Here is a 19764-nt window from a genome sequence, read left to right as displayed (position 1 = left end):
CATATAATCTCTCTGGTATATCCATCAACTAATTAAAATAACATTTTTTTTAAAGTTAATTTGTTTGTTTTTTAACAAATTGGACAATTGTGAGACTCTCTTTATCCTATATCATGTTTTTAAATTTTCACTTATGCATAAACATATTCATACTGTATTTTGTTTCTGAGAACTGTAATAAATGCGGTTTTGTTCTGAAAAAACTATTTAAAGTCTAATTCTGTCCTATATTCAGTACTTTTTTTATTGACAGCATAATTTCTGGACAAAAAGAAATTTTCTCTTCTTTTGTTATTGTTTTTATTAGATGCTGTCGAGTAGGTTCCAACTCCTAATAACCCTACTTAACAACAGAATGAAACACTGCACTGTCTTAGGCCATCCTCACAATCATCGCTGTGTTTGAACCCATTGTTGTAGCCATTGTGTCAATCCATCTCATCAAAAGTCTTTCACTTTTTCACCGACCCTCTACCTTACTAAGTATGGTGTCTTTTAGGTTTATCCATATGAGCATGTTTATTCTGCAATTAGGACAAGAATAGATCCCCCAGGAAAGATCTCATTTTCTATGATGCGTGTGGTTATCTGGACCCACTATCTTTATTTGGAGCCCTGGTGGCACAGTGGTTAAGAGCTGAGGCTGCTAACCAAAAGTTTGGCAGTTTAAATCCATCAACTGTTCCTTGGAAACACTATGGGGTAGTTCTACTCTGCCCTATAGGGTTGTTACGAGTCAGAATCAACTCAAAGGCAACGGGTTTGGTTTGGTTTGGTTTTGTCTTTACTTGGAGGACCTGAAGTACATATTTTTCCTCTTAACACTCTGATGTAGAATTTTCCCAGTTTTACTTAATATGCCAAGCAACTCCCTATGCTATAGTAAGGATCCCATTTGATAATATTTCCCAGTGGTAATTTCCTATGTGTTAATCTTGCTAATGTAACCTGATGATCTACCCATGGGAATTTTTTCTGAGCTTGTGTAAACTACCTTTGTCAGATCTTTCCTCCGCTGCTCCTCTCTTTTTACTTCTAAGTGCTTTTCTGTTTGACAGGTTGGTTGAAATTAATTAGCATATGCCACACCTCATCACATAAAAAAAAAAAAAAAAAACATCACATAGACCCTAGAAATACCAGAAGTTTCGCGTATTTCTAAGGCTTTTTTTTTTCATTCTTCCTACGGGTAACTCTTTTTTTTTCTTTCATGTACTTTTATTTTGTTTCAGTAAGATACTAGGCTACACAAGACACAATCACTGTCTTAAATTTGTAAGTCTTAATTACAAATGAACCATGATGAACAAAACCGTTGAAAACATATATTCACCAGAAGACATGTTGAAAATATTCACTGCAGCACTAGTCATGTATAGGAACAAGAGAAAGAATAAAATAATTGTCATATATTCATACTATGAGATACTGTACATCAATGGATATAAATAATCAGAAAATACACACATCATAAGTCAATACCATAAAACTTACAACAAGAAGTCAGACACCAAAGAGTATAATCTGCATCATTCCTTTGCCAAAAAGTACAAAAACAGATAAAACTAATCTATGATCCTAGAGATAAAGAAAGTGATTACTTTGGGAGGTAGTACTTGTAAACAGACATGAGAAGGCCTTCTAACTTGTAATTTTTGACTCTTAATCTGGGTGCTGATTATATGATAGTACTCAGCTTGTAAAAATTAATGAGCTGAATATGGATGATATGTGCTGTTTTCTATGTTTGTAGTTCAGTAAAATGTTTTTAAATTTTGAAGGAGTTTTATTCATAACATTTTAAGTAATTTATAGTAATTTATCTCTTTCGCTACAAGGTCCAATAAGTGATATAATACTCTATCTTTAAGAAATTGGTTATTTCATATCATATGAGCAAAATCTTAAAGATTAAGTCAGATAACCAAAATAAATAAATAAATAAAATAAACCAAACCTGTTGCCTTCAAGTCGATTCTGACTCATAGGAACCCTACAGGATAGAGTAGAACTGCCCCATAGAGCTTCCAAGCAGGAAATGATGGATTCAAACTGCCAACCTTTTGGTTAGCAGCCAAGCTCCTAACTACCCTGCCACCAGGGGAGAGTATAAATAATAATAATGCTCAACTTATTGCTAATGTGTCATGCAGAAGCATGAAAAAAAAAAAAAAAAAAAGAGGATGTATCTTCTGTTTTCTGATTTCTTTCTCCAAACAGTAAGTCAGGACAGACGATGGGAATTGATCTTATTCAGAGCTGTGGTTCCAGGGGACCAAAGACTGAGAAGCAGGAATGGTTCTGAAAAGTTACTTTCCTTCCAAGAGGATTTGATGGCACCAAACTTTCCTCATGACATTCTTCATCTCCATGTTTCTCAGGGTGTAGATCAGAGGGTTGAACATGGGAGCAAAGATGGTATAGAAAAGAGCAAACACTTTATCTTCCAGAAAAGTTATGGCTGGTCTAATATAAATGAATAATGCAGGGGCAAAATATAGAACCACCACTGTTATTTGAGAACTGCAAGTGGAAAGAGCTTTACTGCGGCTCTCTGCAGAATATGCTCTGAGCCTGTGTAATATAAAAAAATAAGACAACATCAAGACAACAAAAGTCACCAAAGCAATTAGGCCTGAATTAGCAATGACTAAGAGGCCTATGGTGTGCGTATTAGTGCAGACCAGTTTCAGCAAAGGATACACATCACAGAAATAGTGATCTACCTCATTGGGGCCACAGAAGGGTAAGAAGATAGTGAGAAATAACTGACCGGCAGAGTGTACGAATCCTCCGAAACAACAAGCTGTGATGATTGTGTTACACCTCTGCCTGCTCATGATGACAGTGTAGCTCAGGGGCTACAGATGGCCACGTAGCGGTCATAGGCCATCCCTGTGAGGATGAAGATCTCGATGCCTCCAAAGAAATGTGAGGTAAAGAGCTGTGTCATGCAGTTATTATAGGAAATGGTCTTCCTTTCTGCCAGTAGGTCGGTCATTAGTTTGGGTGTCACTGTGGATGTGTAACAGAGGTCAGAGAGAGAGAAGTAATTAAGGAAAAAAAACATGGGTTGGTCAATTAGATGACTGCAAGTGATAGAAATCATTATGAGCAAATTTCCCATCCAAATACCAATATAGCAAAATAAAAATAATACAAAGCAGAAGATTTCAATATTTTTGCTTTTAGAAAGTCCCAAGAGAATAAATACAGTGACGTTATTGCTGTTTTCCATGGTCTAGTGTACATAGGATACATAAGTCCCTTGAAATGACATAATTCATAAGCCCATATTTAGAAGTGTTTCTTGAGAAGAGTGATGACCATATTCTGTTCAACGAACAATAAACTGACATGGTGCAGTAGTCTTCTTTCAAGAGTCTTAGAGAATGAAAATCAAATGTTCAGTTAAAATGTCCCTCTAGTAACACTCTGTGTGAACGTATGCTAGATGATTTCCTTTAAATCTTCCAGAAATTGTGATCCATTCAAACCTGAGCAGACATGAATGTCCTTAATCAACAATACTAGACATTTATTTTTAGGTAATGTCTGTTTCCAAAGTCTAATGTAATATATAATACTACTTGGAAAGAATATAACTCTTACCTTCTTGGACTAAAAAAAATAAGGAAATAAGTATAAATTATATAGCTATATTTTTTTAATTGTGTACAAAAGAATGTGATGTTTAAGCTTTCTAACTAATGGATTATATATTACCTTAAATCCATTTTCAAGTAAGGAAGCATAAAAAATAAAACCTATGTAAATCTATAGACAAATATTTAAAACTGAAAGACTCTCCAATAGGCTTATGTCAAAGGTCTTTAGGAACTATTTTGATGTTATTTGCTTTCTTGTTTATGTGTTTCATTAGTGCTTTAGTGAGAGATGTGTGCTGATATATTAAAATACAAGAATGTTTAGTCCTACAGTAAAATCAATGAAAACAGCAAACTTGAATGGACCACCAAATAAAACCAGGAGTAAATTTCCTTAAAGGACTACGCAGAAGAGTGTTATATTAAAATTTTACCCTCAATACAGTTTATTATATTCGTCAAGTGAAATTACTCTTAGCTTTCTAACCACGACGTATGTCCTTTTCCCCATATTTGTCCAATACAATTATTTTGTCTGAACTCATGAACTGCCCAGATAATGACTACTTGATTCAGAAAATGTGACTTCTAAGGAGATAACAAGTTGGGACCTGTGCTCTATTCTTTGCATTATGCCATAATACCCTTTTACCTTGGGTGCCCATCATTTTATCTGGTTGAATATGAACAAAATGGAAAAACTTGCCTTGTCTTTAAAATATGATCTTTGTGACATTCAATAATAGAATATAAACCTGCCTTATAAATTCTAGAAATATTAGTGGTAAATACTATTATCTAAATATTAGTGTAAACATTTCAGTAAGCTTGACTCCTAGCCAATAACACATTGCTGAGAATTTGAAATTATTTTAAGTCCAAAATTTCTCAATCCATTAATCAAATCTCTTCCTTCCACCAATGACAGATTTTAATTGCAAGTTGAGAAAAATAATATATGAATGGTGTGACTCATCAGTTTTCCCATTCATCTGTCGGTTTGTCATACTGTGGGGGTTTGCGTGTTGCTGTGATGCTAGAAGCTATGCCACCAGCATCCAAATACCAGCAGGTTCACCTATGGCAGACAGGTTTCAGCTGAGCTTTCAGACTAAGACAGACTAGGAAGAAAGGCCTGGTGGTTTACTGCTGAAAAGAATTAGCCAGTGAAAACCATCAATTAACACAAATGATATCAAACCAATAGGACCTGGTTACAGAAACTAGAACCATTGGAATAGGGTGTGACCAAACCTGGTGTGAACTTAGGTTGTTAGAATTGTGGATATTGACGAAAAAATGACACTAGCTATATGTTTCTTCAAATTCTCTCATAATTTTAAGCCAAAATTCCTACAATTAGTCTTTACCATTAGTTCTCAAATTGTCTTACTTTTATGTTATACTTTTTCAGCCCTAGTCTCATTCCTGGCTTCTCAATCAAATCCTACTTAAATTTTCTCCTCAACTCACCCTGTTACTTATTAAGTTAACATTGCCACTCGTACAATAAATAATCACATTGTAATTGTATTGAAACTATAAGACTAAGACCTTAATTTCCTTAGTGGAATTGGAAGAACTAGAATTAGGTTAAGGAAAAATTGCTGAGAAATAGGTTTTAACCATTTCCAAAATCAGACTACAGTAATATTTTGCCTATAAGCAAGATAGGCTATTTCTTTTATGATATTCAATAGTGTTATTTCATGAATAAAATAACACTACTGGATACAATCCTCATTTGAATTATTCTTAAAATAGTTTATTGTATTTAGAATTTTCAGACAGAAATAACATAGATAGGCTTTAAAATCCACCTGAAATATGCACATTAACCCCCCCACCACAAGCTCATTAAGGGCCTTAAATGAAATTAAGCCTCTCAGGAAAGTAAGACTGGGGTGTTCTCAGGCAAGCCAGTTAATCAATCTGTCTGCATTTATCAATAAAAAAAAATTTAATAATTAGGCACATTTATGCTTTTGAAACTACATGGGTTTGTTAAAAACATTTCTTGAATCTGTAGTTGTCTTGGCTCAGAAGGCTACATTCAGCTGATGCTCAATTTCCTTACTTGGCGATCCTTCTTGATTCAAATTCCTCCCAGGCATAGGAACACCTGTTAACTGCTGTATGTTACCAGTAAAAATCTAACAATTCTTTATAGTGTAGGGGGGACCCTGGTTGTATTTCTTAATCAAGCCACTAACTTGAAGTGTTATCTTCGCAAGTCATTTAATTTATTTTGAAAAGGGTTTTTCTTTATGTGAAATCTAGGAAATTATACCCCTGCTCTATATAATTCAGAGACTCGTTCAGAGGCTCCAGTTTGATGACAGATAAGAAATTGCTTTTAAATGATAAAATAGTGCACAGATGACAATGGCATTGTGTTAAGGTTAATGCACACCAACACGAATAAATTAAAACTGTGTTAGTAGAGGTTAATGAACTTGTACATAGTAACACGACTAGTAAGTATATAACAAAAAAAAAAAAAACTTTTTTTTTTTTTTTATAACAAACCGCGGTTTAAAATCTGAGTTTTCTGACTTCAAAGCCTGACTTTAGAACCATTTCACTAAATTGTCCCTGGTGGCACAGTGGTTAAGAGCTTGGCTACTAACCAAAAGGCTGGCAGTTTGAAACCATCAGCCCCTCCTTGGAAACCCTATGAGGCAGTTCTATTCTGTCCTATAAAGTCACTGTGAGTCAGAATCAAGTCGATGATAATGGGTTTGTTTGGTTCCTCAAAAGTGAAAAACTGAAAACAACAAGATGACTTAAACATTAAACCTGGTTCCCTAATCCCAAAGTTTGCACATTACCAAATTTATTGGGCACAGTCAGGGAACCTCCTAAATTTTGAGTGTTGCCCCATTTTAGCCACTCACATTTAAATGTGTAAATGGAAACATAGAAGTATAAGTTAGGTGAAAGTCTCAGTGAAAAACCTCAAACCAAATACTTCAGGATTCTTACATATATAAGCAGCTCTAGAAAGTAAGAAATGTACAGTTCACACATTTCTGTAGGAAGAAACATGTTTCTTAGCCTCTTTAGCATGTTTTTTTTTTTTAGCATGAGTGGTGACATGGCACTTCCAGCTAGTTGCCATATAAGAAAAACGGGAAGGAGAAAAGAGATCTGGACTCACGCCCAGGCCTGGCTTCTGTTTTGTGCTGTGACTGACTTGTTTATTTTTGTTTCATACATTTCTTATCTGAAAATAAAAGAACTAATTTCGATGATCCCTTAGATTTCTCCCCTCCATGATGTCCTTTTTAGAACTCAAAACACTTTATCCTTGATCAGATTTTACTGCTATTCTTCATAGAGTTAAAATAGAAGTATTACTTATTTTATTTATAATATGTAGTCCTCTAATAAATTAGGGTAAAAACCCTTTTTTTTTTTTTTTAATTCTGTTACTTTCACCTTAATTTTCTGGAGTATGTCATCACCTCATCTCCAAAAGGCAAGCAAATCTTCCCTGAAATTACCACTCTCTCAATCCAAAGACATCTTAGTTTATAGAATTTACAGAAAAGTCTGTTTTAAAATTAGCTGCTAATCAAAATGTTTTCTTAAGACAGAAGTAAAAACATTTTCAACAAATAACACGTATTGATGCAGGATAATAAGAGAGAAAAAAATAGTTTACTCATGTATGTTCTTCTGTGCTTATTTTGAATCTGTTTTTGTTTTCCTTTATAGTCTTTTCTGTTCCCTCGTTATTGAAATTCCAGCCATTCTTCAACCAGCACTTGAACTGGTTCAGCTTGGTTCAGTCATGGTCATTGAAGCAACACTGAAATAGAGCTGAATTTTTAAAATGTGGGTGCAACGGAACACTAACCGAAACTGGAAAAATTACAGGTCGAAGCCCTTCTAGAAACTTAATTGCCCTCTTAGAAAACAAGGGCAGCACGCCTATTGCATTTCAACCAAATCTCTTCTCCAGCTGAGTAGAAAACCATGAGCCTGGTTCTAAAACAGCGGTGCACTGTGCCGCTTTGAATGTATGGCTCTGTCCACAGCCCTGGCAATAATCCCATGTCACGCATCAGGCTCTGAAAGAGCTCACTATGCCTTTCACAGGTCTTCCATTTCAGAGCTGCAACCCATAATTTTTCCCATCTGGTTAGCCTTCCAGACCACTCAAATTTTAAAAATTCGAGTCTGTTCTGGTGTCGCTTCGTTGGCCATAACCGAACCAGTTCAAACCAGTTCAAAGCCCTTCTTCAACTATTTAAATGATTTCCTTTCAACACCCTGACTTGACATTTTCCTCAGCAAATCCACTAGCGTTGCTGATGAGTGTCACTTTGTATTTCCCAGCAATCTATGCAGAGAAAAATACAAATTTTGTACCATTGTAGGAACTATTGTCGCTTGTGACACCAGCAGCTTAAAGAAATGATGTCACCCACAGAGAAAACTTTGAAAGCAGTAGCAATATTTTCTTTCCAAAATTAGTCAAATCATGGTCCATATAGACTCTGGATTATATTACCAAACAATTCCTGAAGATTTCTAGGTTGAAATGCTAAGTAAAGTTGTAGGTAAATTAATTATTCTAAAGGTGCATTTACTTCCTTTCACAGGATTGCTTACTTTATGAAAGTTAATTATTTATACATCTCCAAATAATCAACTTCCCAGTTAGAATCCCTTTAGATTCAAGTTACCAGTGTGACCTCACAACTAGATTATAAATACTTGGCAAGCAAAAATTAACTCCACAGCATGTTGTTTGAAGCCCATTCACTACCCAATCCCCTGAGCCTTGATGACTGAAATCAGTGTATATCAATTTGAGTTTCTTTTCCCTTTTTTGTTATCTGAGGAGTAAACTACATCTGGTCCTTGTGTTGGGAAATGAGCTCCATCCATCCCCATGTAGTGTCTTGAATGTGTTCTCTGGGGAAACATGATGTGTGTGTGTTTTATGCACTTCCCTTTAAGGTAAATTTTCTGGATATTTACAGAGATGAAGAAATATATATATATATTTTTTTAATTTGGGGGGTTACAAAATTTTCATTGGGATAATTTGTTAATAATGCTGTTGAGCATTCTGTAATTTCTTCCACTCTTTTTATCATTATCAGTAAGTCTCTTTTTTTTTTGCAACTATATTCAAATTAGTCCTTGCTTCTGCTTTGCTCTGTGAACTCAATGGATGATAGTAAATATTTAGTAAACATGTACTCCATTCAAGCATGAATGTATTGATGGGCTTTAACTCATTTACCTTTACAATAATCTTTTAGGATATGTACTATTAGCAATCCCATTTCAGAGATGAAGAAACTGAGGCATAGAGAAGTTATAAGGTAAGAACATGATTCTCATAAGATGGAGGTTACATTTAAGGGAAGAAAGAGGCTGTGGCTTTGAAAGAACATGAGGATGCTATTTCTTATCCCAAGTGGGGTTATAAGGTACTTACTTTATAATTATTCATTATTCTGTACAATAATATTCTCTGGGTGCCTTATTAAACAATTAGGAGTTTAACATAATAAAATTATAAAACTAACTTTTATAGATTGAATTTGTTATTGCTGTTGTTAGGTGCCATCGAGTTGGTTCCGACTCATAGCGACCCTATGCACAACAGAGCAAAACACTGCCTGGTCCTGAGCCATCCTTACAATCATTGTTATGCTTGAGCTCATTGTTTCAGCCACACATCAGTCCATCTCACTGAGGGTCTTCCTCTTTTCCACTGGCCCATTACTCTGCCAAGCATGATGTCCTTCTTCAGGGACTGATCCCTCCTGACAACATGTCCAAAGGCTGTAAGACGCAGTCTCGTCATCTTTGCCTCTAAGGAGCATTCTGGCTGTACTTCTTCTAAGACAGATTCGTTCGTTCTTTTGGCAGTCCATGGTATATTCAATATTCTTCACCAACACCATAATTCAAAGGCATCAATTCCTCTTCGGTCTTCCTTATTCATTGTCCAGCTTTCACATGCATATCATGCGATTGAAAATACCATGGTTTGGGTCAGGCGCACCTTAGTCTTCAAGGTGACATCTTTGCTCTTCAACACTTTGAAGAGGTCCTTTGCAGCAGATTTACCCAATGCAATGCGTCTTTTGATTTCTTGACTGCTGCTTCCGTGGCTGTTGATTGTGGATTCAAGTGAAATGAAATCCTCCACAACTTCAACCTTTTCTCCATTTATCATGATGTTGCTCATTGGTCCAGTTGTGAGGATTTTTGTTTTCTTTATGTTGAGGTGTAATCCATACTGAAGGCTGTGGTCTTTGATCTTCATTTGTAAGTGCTTCAAGTCCTCTTCACTTTCAGCAAGCAAGGTTGTGTCATCTGCATAACACAGGTTGTTAATAAGTCTTCCTCCAATTCTGATGCCCCACTCTTCATATAGCCCAACTTCTTGGATTATTTGCTCAGCATACAGATTGAATACGTATGGTGAAAGAATACAACCTTGGCACACACCTTTCCTGACTTTAAACCAATCAGTATCCCCTTGTTCTGTCCGAACAACTGCCTCTTGATCTATGTAAACTTTCCTCATGAGCACAATTAAGTGTTCTGGAATTCAATAGATTCAATTCTACCCCCAAAAATGATATGTTGAAAATCCTAACCCCTGTACCTGTGAATGTAATCTTGTTTGGAAAGAGGGTTTTCTTTTATCAGTTAAGAAGGTTAAGCTGGAGTAGGTTGGGTCCTAATCCCTTCTGAGTGTTGTTTTATAAAAGGGAAGGACAGACATGGAAACAGTCACACAGGGGGAAGAGAGACATTATATGTAGATATATCTAAAAGCCAAGGAACAATATGAACCCCCCACCCCCCCGCCCCGGGCTACCAGAAGGTAGAAGAGACATGGAAGATTTTCTAGAGTAGATAGGCAGAGCATGGCCCTTCTGATGCCTTGACTTCAAGTTCCGAGCCTCCAGAACTTTGAGACAATAAAAACTCTGTTCTTTAAAGCCAACCAGTTTGTGGTACTTTGTTATGATAACCCTCAGAAACTGAGACGCTAACTTAAGGCCATAACCCAAGGTACTGAAAATTAACATAGGTTGTAAATTTGCTATGCCTTCAAAGGACAAATTACCAAAGGATTCTGGAAGATCGACTCATAATCAGTTTTTTCCTACAATCCAATTAAACTTTTAATTTTTCAACATTTTTCTCTTTTCATATTAGATGCTTCCCCAAATCTTGATTTAGGCATCTCCTCCAAGTCTTAGAATTTTCTCCATGGCATCCCATGTGTTCCCCTTCTCTTTACTCACAGACTTTTGTGACTGCTATCCCATTCTTTCTACCTATAGATATTTACTCAAAAAGCTCATCTACCCCAAGGAATCTTTTCCTCTTTCACATGAAATATCTAAATTTATCATTTTCCTCGTCTCTTTAGGAAAACCTTTAAAAACTACTTTAAGTTTACAGTACATTTTCAGTTATTTATTTATTTATGTTTTGTGTAAGTTGTTTGTGTCATCTAGATACATGATTTGTTTGTTTATTTACTTTTGTATTCAGATATCCAATTGTTCTAAAATCATTTTTTGAAAAGACTATCTTTCCTCGATTAAATTACCTTTGTGTCTTTGTTATAAATCGGCTGACTATATGTGTATGGTTTTCTTTCTGGGCTCTCTATTCTGTCTTGATTACTATAAATTTATAGAAAGTCTTTAAATTGTGTACTGTGAATGCTGCAATTTTTTTTTTCTTTCTATAGTTGTTTGGCTACTCTAATTCCTTTGCCTTTTCATATGAATTTTAGAACAAGCTTGTTGATATCTTTGAAAGAGCTTGCTGGAATCTTGATTAGATTGCACTGAATTAATAGATCAAATTGAGAAGACTGATGCTTAAACAATATTGAGTCTTACCATTCCTGAACACAGTATATCTCTTCATTTACTTCGATTTACTTCTCCAGTGTTTAATAGTTTCTTACATATAGGTTAAGAAAGTAATTTGTTAGATTTATATCTAAATAGGAAGTTCTCCTTGAGTCAGAGGTAATTCCATGGCAAATAACAACAGCAAAAGGTTCTATTGCAAATTTTATATATATATATATATATATTTAATTTTAGATTCCAATATTCCATTGTTGGTATGTAGGAATACAATTGATTCTGTATGTGGAGTGTGTATCCTGCAAACTTGCTAAACTCACTTATTAGTTACAAGTTTGTTTTTTTTTTTTGTATATTCTTTAGTATCTTAACACAGTATGTCTGGAAATAAGTACAGTTTCTCTTCCTTACAAATATGTCTAACTTTTATTTATTTTTTTGCCTATTATACTAGCAGGGACTTTCAGTACAATGTTGAATAAAGAGTGGTGAAAAAGGAGTCCGTGCCTTGTTCTAGAACTTAAGGGGAAATAATTTAGTTCTTAGCAGTAAATACTATGTTAGCTAACAGTTTTTCATAGGTACTCTTTATTAGGTTAAGAAAGCTCATGATTGTGCCTAGTTTTCTGAGAGTTTTTTATCATGAGTATATGTTGAATTTTGTTGAAAGTTTTTTTCTGCATCTATTGATATGATCATCTGGCCTATCTTGTTAGTACTGTGAATTACATTACTCCTGTTGCATTAAGCATTCAATTAAAGATAAGAAAAAAAAAAAAGAGATGGTGGATGATATGAGCCAGGTTTCTCATTGTCACAGTGGGAAGTTACAGGTAAACAAGAACGAAAGGCTGAGATGGATCCTATGTACTGGATTAGAGACAAAGATTTTAGTATGAACTCACGTTCAGCTTCATATAGAGAAAGTGAGAGAGATACATACACAGAGATGGATACAGAAATAATTATAGATATTTGTATACAGATGTGTTAGTATACATACATACATTACCTAACTCTGTATGCTGAGAGTCCTAGAAGTAATGGCACCCCAGGAGCAATAAACACTCCGAGTACTCAGATCTTTGTTTCTAAATACTGTTCTATAATAAAAAGAAAACAGATCTTTTTTGGAGAAATGACTAAATCTAAGACTGAGGCAGGGAAAGTAGAAAATGAGACTTAAGTATCTGTAGTACTATTATGTAAAGAAGTGCTGAAAAAGACAAAAGGATGGGGACATGTCAAAGGGACATAGAAAACTAGCTGAAAATATTTCCAATTTTCAAAGATGAAATATTTTGAGCCACAAAATGAATAAAGTAGAATTGGATTAAAACTTAAAATATAACATAAACATGCACAAATCTATACTGAAATAAATAAAAGACTAAATAAGCATATAAATAGGATTGTAGAGACACAGATTTCTTATTATACCCCCATCCAAAGAAAAGATTAACCCATTGCCGTGGAGTCTATTCTGACTCATAGTGACCCTACAAGACAGAGTACAACTGCACCATAATGTTTCCAAGGAGTGGCTGGTGAATTTGAACTGAAATCTTTTGGTTAGAAGCCAAATGTATAACCACTGCAACACCAGGGAAATAAAGTAACTTTATAGTGGAGGAAACAGGACAAAAACAAGTGATAATAGTTAAACTCACCAGGGATGTTAAGTGGATTCTTCTAGGACTCATATTGGAGCATCCCGTAGGATACCTGATCAGTAATCCTCAAGACTATCAAGGTCATTAAAAAAAAGGAAAGACTAAGAAACTGTTACAGATCAGGACTAGTAGGGAAAAATGTAAGTAAATGCAATGTGGTATTCTAGATTGGATTCTGGAATAGAAAGAGGAGATTAATGTAAAAAATGGTAGAATCTGAATAAATTCTAAATTTTAGTTAACACTAATGCACCAATGTTGATTTCCAAGTATTGACATTACCATGGTAATGTAAGATGATAACAATGGGGAACTCTGGATGAAGGGTATAAAGAAACTACTATCTTTGCAACTTCTCTATAAATACAAAATTATTCAAAAATGAAAAAGTATTTGATAATGCTTGTAATCCACCAAGCTAAAGATAAACAAGTTTAATGTTTAATAAATATTTCTTGTATATACATGCTGGAACATAAAGAGCATTTAGGTTCACACCAAAAATACATTTTTAAACTACTCTTTAAATTAACATTAAAATGTTGAAAAACGCAGTGAAACAAAGAGGGAGCCAATAATCACTAACATACCATAAGCATAGATACTCAGAGTCAACATTTCCATGTGTTTTTCTGTCTCCACCCTTTGCATTTTTACATATTTGAGATCATAGCAGTTTTGTAACTTTATATTCTGCATTTCATATTCTGTACTGCCCATCAACATTTTCCCGTCTTTAGAATTCTTCTTGTTGTTATTAGGTGCCATTGAGTAAGCTCCAACTCATAGCAGCCCTGTATACAACAGAATGAAATATCGCCCAGTCCTGCACCGTCCTCACAATTGTTGTTATGTTTAAGCTCATTGTTGCAGCCACCTGTCAGTCCATCTCACTGAGGGTCTTCCTCTTTTTCGCTGACCCTCTACTTTACCAAGCATGATGTCCTTCTTCAGTGACTGAACGCCATTTTTCCAAAGAAAATTACAGTTCACAAACTCACAATGAAAAGGGTTTTTCCAAATAATATGCCCAAACACAAATATGATTGTATATCATATATATATATACATATATAATTTCAGTTATTTTTTTTTAAAGTTAGGCAAAAGCTAGGAATAGTTTTATTTCATTCAAAAAGGTTACATATCTGTAAGTAAATTTGAATAGCCCTTAGTAAGTTAGATGGGATATGACTAAGAAACAAGGGAGAGATTAGATAATTTAGACCATGAGAAGAGTACCATAAAAGACGCTAAAGCGAGGTGAGCATGATTTCTGAAAATATTTTAGTAGGGATTCAGGGGAGACTAAGCCTGCCAACTCCTTTGGTAACCATCTGTAGACAACAGAACAGAGTGCAGTTTAATTAGAAGTACTCCTTCTTAGTTAGGATGCTTGTGTAATGTAGTTCAATTAAAAAAAAATAGTTTGGAAGGCAAAACAAGTAATAATGGCATTTTCTTGTTCAAGAATGTAGAGGAAATCAAAGCAGGAGTGCAGGGCCGTGCTTACAAATATCCACAGAAATCATTGTGCTTCTTTTCATGTAATAGTTGAATTCCCTAGATAAATAATTCCATGTATCTTAAGCGCTGAACAGTTGCATTTCATAGGCATTATTATTTTATTTTTTCAAGTTCATGTGAAATAAGTATTATAACATTCAAAGTTTTAGTAATAGACAAAAAAAAATTTTTAAACACCAGAAGTTATTTAATTTGGTCAATTTCAGACAGTAGAAAAGTAATAGAGCTCGGAGAACAACTAGTTGTATACTCTTTAAGATACATCATTCACTTCCTCCAGTCCAGATGCTTTCTGGGGATAAAGAGAGAAACTATCAATCCCTTTTAACCTCAACTGCTTCCATCTCAGTTCTTTACTTTGATTCACCCCTTGCCTTATTAGGAAAAGGTTTTTTCTTCAAGAAAGAGGGTATTGTTTATACCATGAATTCATTTAAATGGGAAACTTTTATTTTCTCTCCCTAAACAAGGAAATACAAATTGACTGGTACGAAAATTTGTCATTTTCAAAATCTTCCCCTCAAACTTTTGACTTTGTCTTACTGAGATGGTTTTTCAGAATAAAATTTTAAATCTGACCGTATTTTTGTTTCTTCATTAAAACTTGCCATTATAGTGATTTGTTCAATTCCTCTTGCCTTTAAGAGGTCTACTTAATTCTGTCCTCTTCATTATTTGTTCTGCTCTTTATCTTTGTATAATGGCTCTGGAATAACTAATGCTTGCATTATATTTACATATTCTAGAACTCTTCGAGGTAGTTACAAGAGGATTTATTTTGCCCATTGTGCCACAGTGGTTTTTGATTGCTGCTTTTTGTTTGTTTTGTTTCTTTGTTTGCTAGTTGTTATGTTCCTTGGCTGGTTGGATTGACGCAATGGCTGCAACAATGGGCTAAAGCATAACGATGGTTCTGAGGATGGCGAAGGATCAGGCAGTGTTTTGTTTTGTTGTACGTAAGGTGGTAAGGTCGTTAGGAGTCGGAACCCTCTCCACTGCACCTAACAACAACAGCTCTGTATCTCTATTTTCATTATCTCTAGTTACCCAGCCACCTCATCATTTTGATATCTGCTCTGTTTCTTAAGACACATTTTTTTTTTTTTAGTTCCATTGAAGATACCCCCCCAAAAAATGACATTTGATCAATATTTCTTCTGGTTTCCCTAGGAAATTTTTCTCAGAAATGTCCTCTTCAAGATAGTTATAAGATGATTTATTTTGCCCGTTGTGCCATAGTGTTTTTTGGTTGCTGTTTTTTGTTTGTTTGCTTGTTTATTTGTTTGCTGGTTGATATGGTCCTTGTCTGATTGAATGACTGGTTTTTAGACAGTTTCTAATTTCTTCATGCTTTTTTTAGCAGGAAAGGTCGTCAGTTCTGAATCCAATAACTAGATATTTCTTACCAATATTAGGCAGGTAAGCGTGAGTCAACACTTCAATTTTATCATTAAAAATATCGGAAAATTTATAGAAATGTTTAAACATTTTAGCCAATGGGTGGAATAGCATTGAGTATGTTTTCAACATTCTGAATAACTGATTTCACTCTGCCTCTACTAGTTATCATTATTTTCATACTTGAAACTCAGGAAAACTGACACACTATTTCAAAAAAGATTCTACTACACTGATTCAGCCATTAGAGTATGTGTAGGTCAATATACTAGCAGTAACAAAAAATTAGCATATAATTTAGAGATTTTAACTTCTTCATTACCAAAGAATGCATATCAACATACGGTCTTGCACCCAATTCTAAAGTTTTAAATGAAATAATGGCATTGCGGTTGTTTAATCATTAAAAATTGTTTGCATTAAAATTCGCTGCTCAGTATATCGTCATTTTAATTGGTATAGTCCAGAAGACATTTCATGCAGCTAACTCTTCCTATGAGTCGGAACCGACTAGACGGCACCTAACAACAACAACTCTTCCTATAAAAAAAAAAAAAAAAAAACTCTTCCTATACCACCTTAATATTCCACTCCTTCAATTAACTAAATTAACTATAGGGTCACTATGAGCCGGAATTGACTCGACGGCACTGGGTTTGTTTGTTTGTTTTTCTCAATTAACTAAGTTTTCTATTAATTTTTACATGGTAGATTAGTATTTGATTTGTATATTGTTTTAACTTGTAAATCTTAGTTCCTTCGTTTAATCCCCTCATGATATAATGGAAACGTAAACTATGAGATAGTTTCTAACATTTCTGTTTCACAATTAGCAACTTCATTTTGTAAAGTTGTTTAGCTAGTAGTCTTCTTCACATTAACTGTTAGCCCCCTTTGAAAATAAGCTTGACACCAAACTTTTCTCATGGCATTTTTCATCTCTGTATTTCTCAGGGTATAGATTAAGGGATTGAACATAGGAACAATGATGGTGTAAAATAGAGCAAATACTTTATCCTCTGGGAATGTGGTAGGAGTTCTAAGATAGGCAAAGACTGAAGGCCCAAAAAACAAGACTACCACAGTAATATGAGACCCACAGGTAGACAGGGCTTTGCGTCTTCCCTCAGCTGAGTGATTTCTTAAAGTGAATAATATAATGACATAAGAAACAAATAAGACAACAAAGGTTACTAAGGCAACCATGCCTGAATTGGCAACTACAAGAACACCAGTGATATAGGTATCAGTACAGGCAACTTTTAGCAAAGGGAAGATATCACAAAAATAGTGATCAATTTCATTAGCTCCACAAAAGGGCAACCGGATTGTCATAGATAATCGAGGAAAGGAATGGACTGCTCCACCAGCCCAGGCAGCTAAGACAATAAGATTACATCTTGTTCTGTTCATGAAAATCAGGTAGTGGAGAGGTTTGCAGATGGCAACACAGCGATCAAAGGCCATAGCGGTAAGAATGAAGACCTTGATACTGCCAAAGAAGTGCATGGTGAAGACCTGTAGCATGCAATTACCATAAGAGATGGATTTTGTCTCCACCAGTAGGTCACCAATCAGTTCGGGTGTGACACTAGAGGTATAGCAGATATCCATAGAAGACAAGTGGCTAAGGAAATAGTACATTGGTTGGTGAAAAAGGGAGCTACATTGAATGGAAACTGGAATCAGAAGGTTTCCTACCAAGAGGGCAACATAGCAGAATAAGAATAGTGCAAAGCAAAATAGTTGCAAATTTGGATCATAAGAAAGTCCCAAAAGAATGAATTCTGAGATGTTTCTCTGATTTTCCATATCTATCAGTTTTTTTTTTATCAGTTTAGTGTATGTTATAAACAATTGAGTTGAGTATCTGAAAATAAAGAAACATAAATGCTAACCAAAATTAGTAGTATGATAACAATAATATAAAATATACCAAAAATGGATTAGTATGAATTGAAGTTAATATTAATTATTCTGTGTTTATAGAATTAGGCTCCTTCTTTTATATTGTCTTATTTTACAAATCTACTGTGAAATGATTTTATATTGGAATAATTTTGTATTTTATTTAACTTACCACTAAGTTTTAAAAATATTTTTATTACCCTGATCAAGAAGGAAACATTTTTTACTGTTAATTATATGATGTTGATAACAAATACTTAATCTACTTAATAACATTTTTTTTAAATTGCCTATTTTTAAATGAGTGTGTGCCTTGTTCTACTTTCCATCTCACAGCACGATCTGGTTCACCACCCCTGAATTATCTGGGAGTGTGTGCTCAGGAAATTTAAGTATGTTTAAAACACCCCAACTTAAATTGCTGAACTTTAGTATACGTAGCATGTACTTTTGGTTGCCATGTAAGTAAACATTGCCAATGGGTTTAAGCAATGTAGATTTAGTTATATTTAAAAGTGTCCAGAAAAGAATTTGAATTAATGACTGGAGCTGTAAAAAATAATCAGCAAATTAATTCATTTCTCCTATTTACATTTCACATGTTAAAAACTACTTTTGGTAACATATTGTTATTCAAGTTTGTGAAGGCAAAAGGAAAGATAAAACAATAGAATTGCTCAAGTTTTGAAAAGTGCGTATTTTATGGCCTCTGCTAGCAATTTCTTGCTTTTATATGCATTCCAGGCAACAGACGTCACTAAAAGAAGATTGTAACAAATATAACTAAGACAAACTTGGTTGTCAGTTATGAATGAATAATAACAAACTCACAAATCACATATACCTTTTGCTTAATCTTGAGACATTTGGGCATCGGACACAAAATAGAAAGAATGTACTTCCAATGGCTATTTTATCCAGTTACGAGAAATTGTAAGGCACCCAGGGGAGCTACCTCCTGCCTTAGTCAGGATCTAACGTAACAGTTAGTTGGCCGCCCAGATATTTCTTAAAACACATAATGCTTTCATAAGAATGCTTTCGTACTGTGAGAAAACCAATTCTATTTTTAACTGATATTCAAAAATTTCATTTCATCAAGGAGAAAGTCTCAGCTTGTTCCTACTATGACTTCACTACAGCTACAAGGGGCTCATTCCTTCATTTTTAACAAAGTAAAAATAATTATCAAGCTCATAATGTTCAGCTCTTAAAAATAAGTAAATACACTTTAATATTTTTTGGTTCATTAGCCTATTTTTTCTTCTTACAACTAACACTGCTTTCTTGTTTATTAGAAGATGTAATGTTTATTTTTCAAATATATTTATTTACCTGAAACAAATTGATTTAAAGATAATTATAACATGAATAAGCTGGTAAACAATTTATAAGTAGGCATTGCTTGATTAATCTAAATCCCTGTTTTTCAAGAAAACAGACAAAAATCAAGAGAATCTAAGTAAATTTTCAAGGTTAGAAAGTAACATTCTGTGGATACTAGAAGCTACATATCTTGATTCTCACTCTGTCTGGTTTTGCTTAAGAGCAGAGTGTGATGGGATGAGGGGCATGGATGACAGGAAACATGCATGTTGACAAGTTATCCAAACATACTTGGACAATTCTCCAATTGTAATCAATTTAAAATAATTTTCTTTTAGTTTTACCAAAATGTAAATTTAGTCAGTCAAGGTGTTTACTTGTTTTCTAGATCATCACAGGTGTTTAATCTAAAAGTTCTTAAAATCTCATCCTCTCTGGGAGCATGCTATTATG

General features: G+C 34.4%; 1 protein-coding gene and 1 pseudogene across 1 annotated transcript; both read right to left on the bottom strand.

Annotated features, from left to right (window-relative positions):
* Positions 1-2258: 2258 nt before the first annotated feature.
* Positions 2259-3255, bottom strand: LOC100671251 (olfactory receptor 4P4-like; annotated as a pseudogene).
* Positions 3256-16706: 13451 nt separating this feature from the next.
* Positions 16707-17898, bottom strand: LOC100664241 (olfactory receptor 4P4-like). The gene has a single exon (XM_064296171.1). The coding sequence runs from the start codon at positions 17887-17889 to the stop codon at positions 16933-16935; it is 957 nt and encodes a 318-aa protein (XP_064152241.1). The 5' UTR covers positions 17890-17898; the 3' UTR covers positions 16707-16932.
* Positions 17899-19764: the final 1866 nt, after the last annotated feature.

This window comes from Loxodonta africana, chromosome 13 (assembly GCF_030014295.1).
Source record: "Loxodonta africana isolate mLoxAfr1 chromosome 13, mLoxAfr1.hap2, whole genome shotgun sequence".
NCBI classification, from domain to species: domain Eukaryota; kingdom Metazoa; phylum Chordata; class Mammalia; order Proboscidea; family Elephantidae; genus Loxodonta; species Loxodonta africana.
The sequence above is the reverse complement of the archived record's forward strand: the minus strand, read 5'-3'. Positions and strand labels throughout refer to the sequence as shown.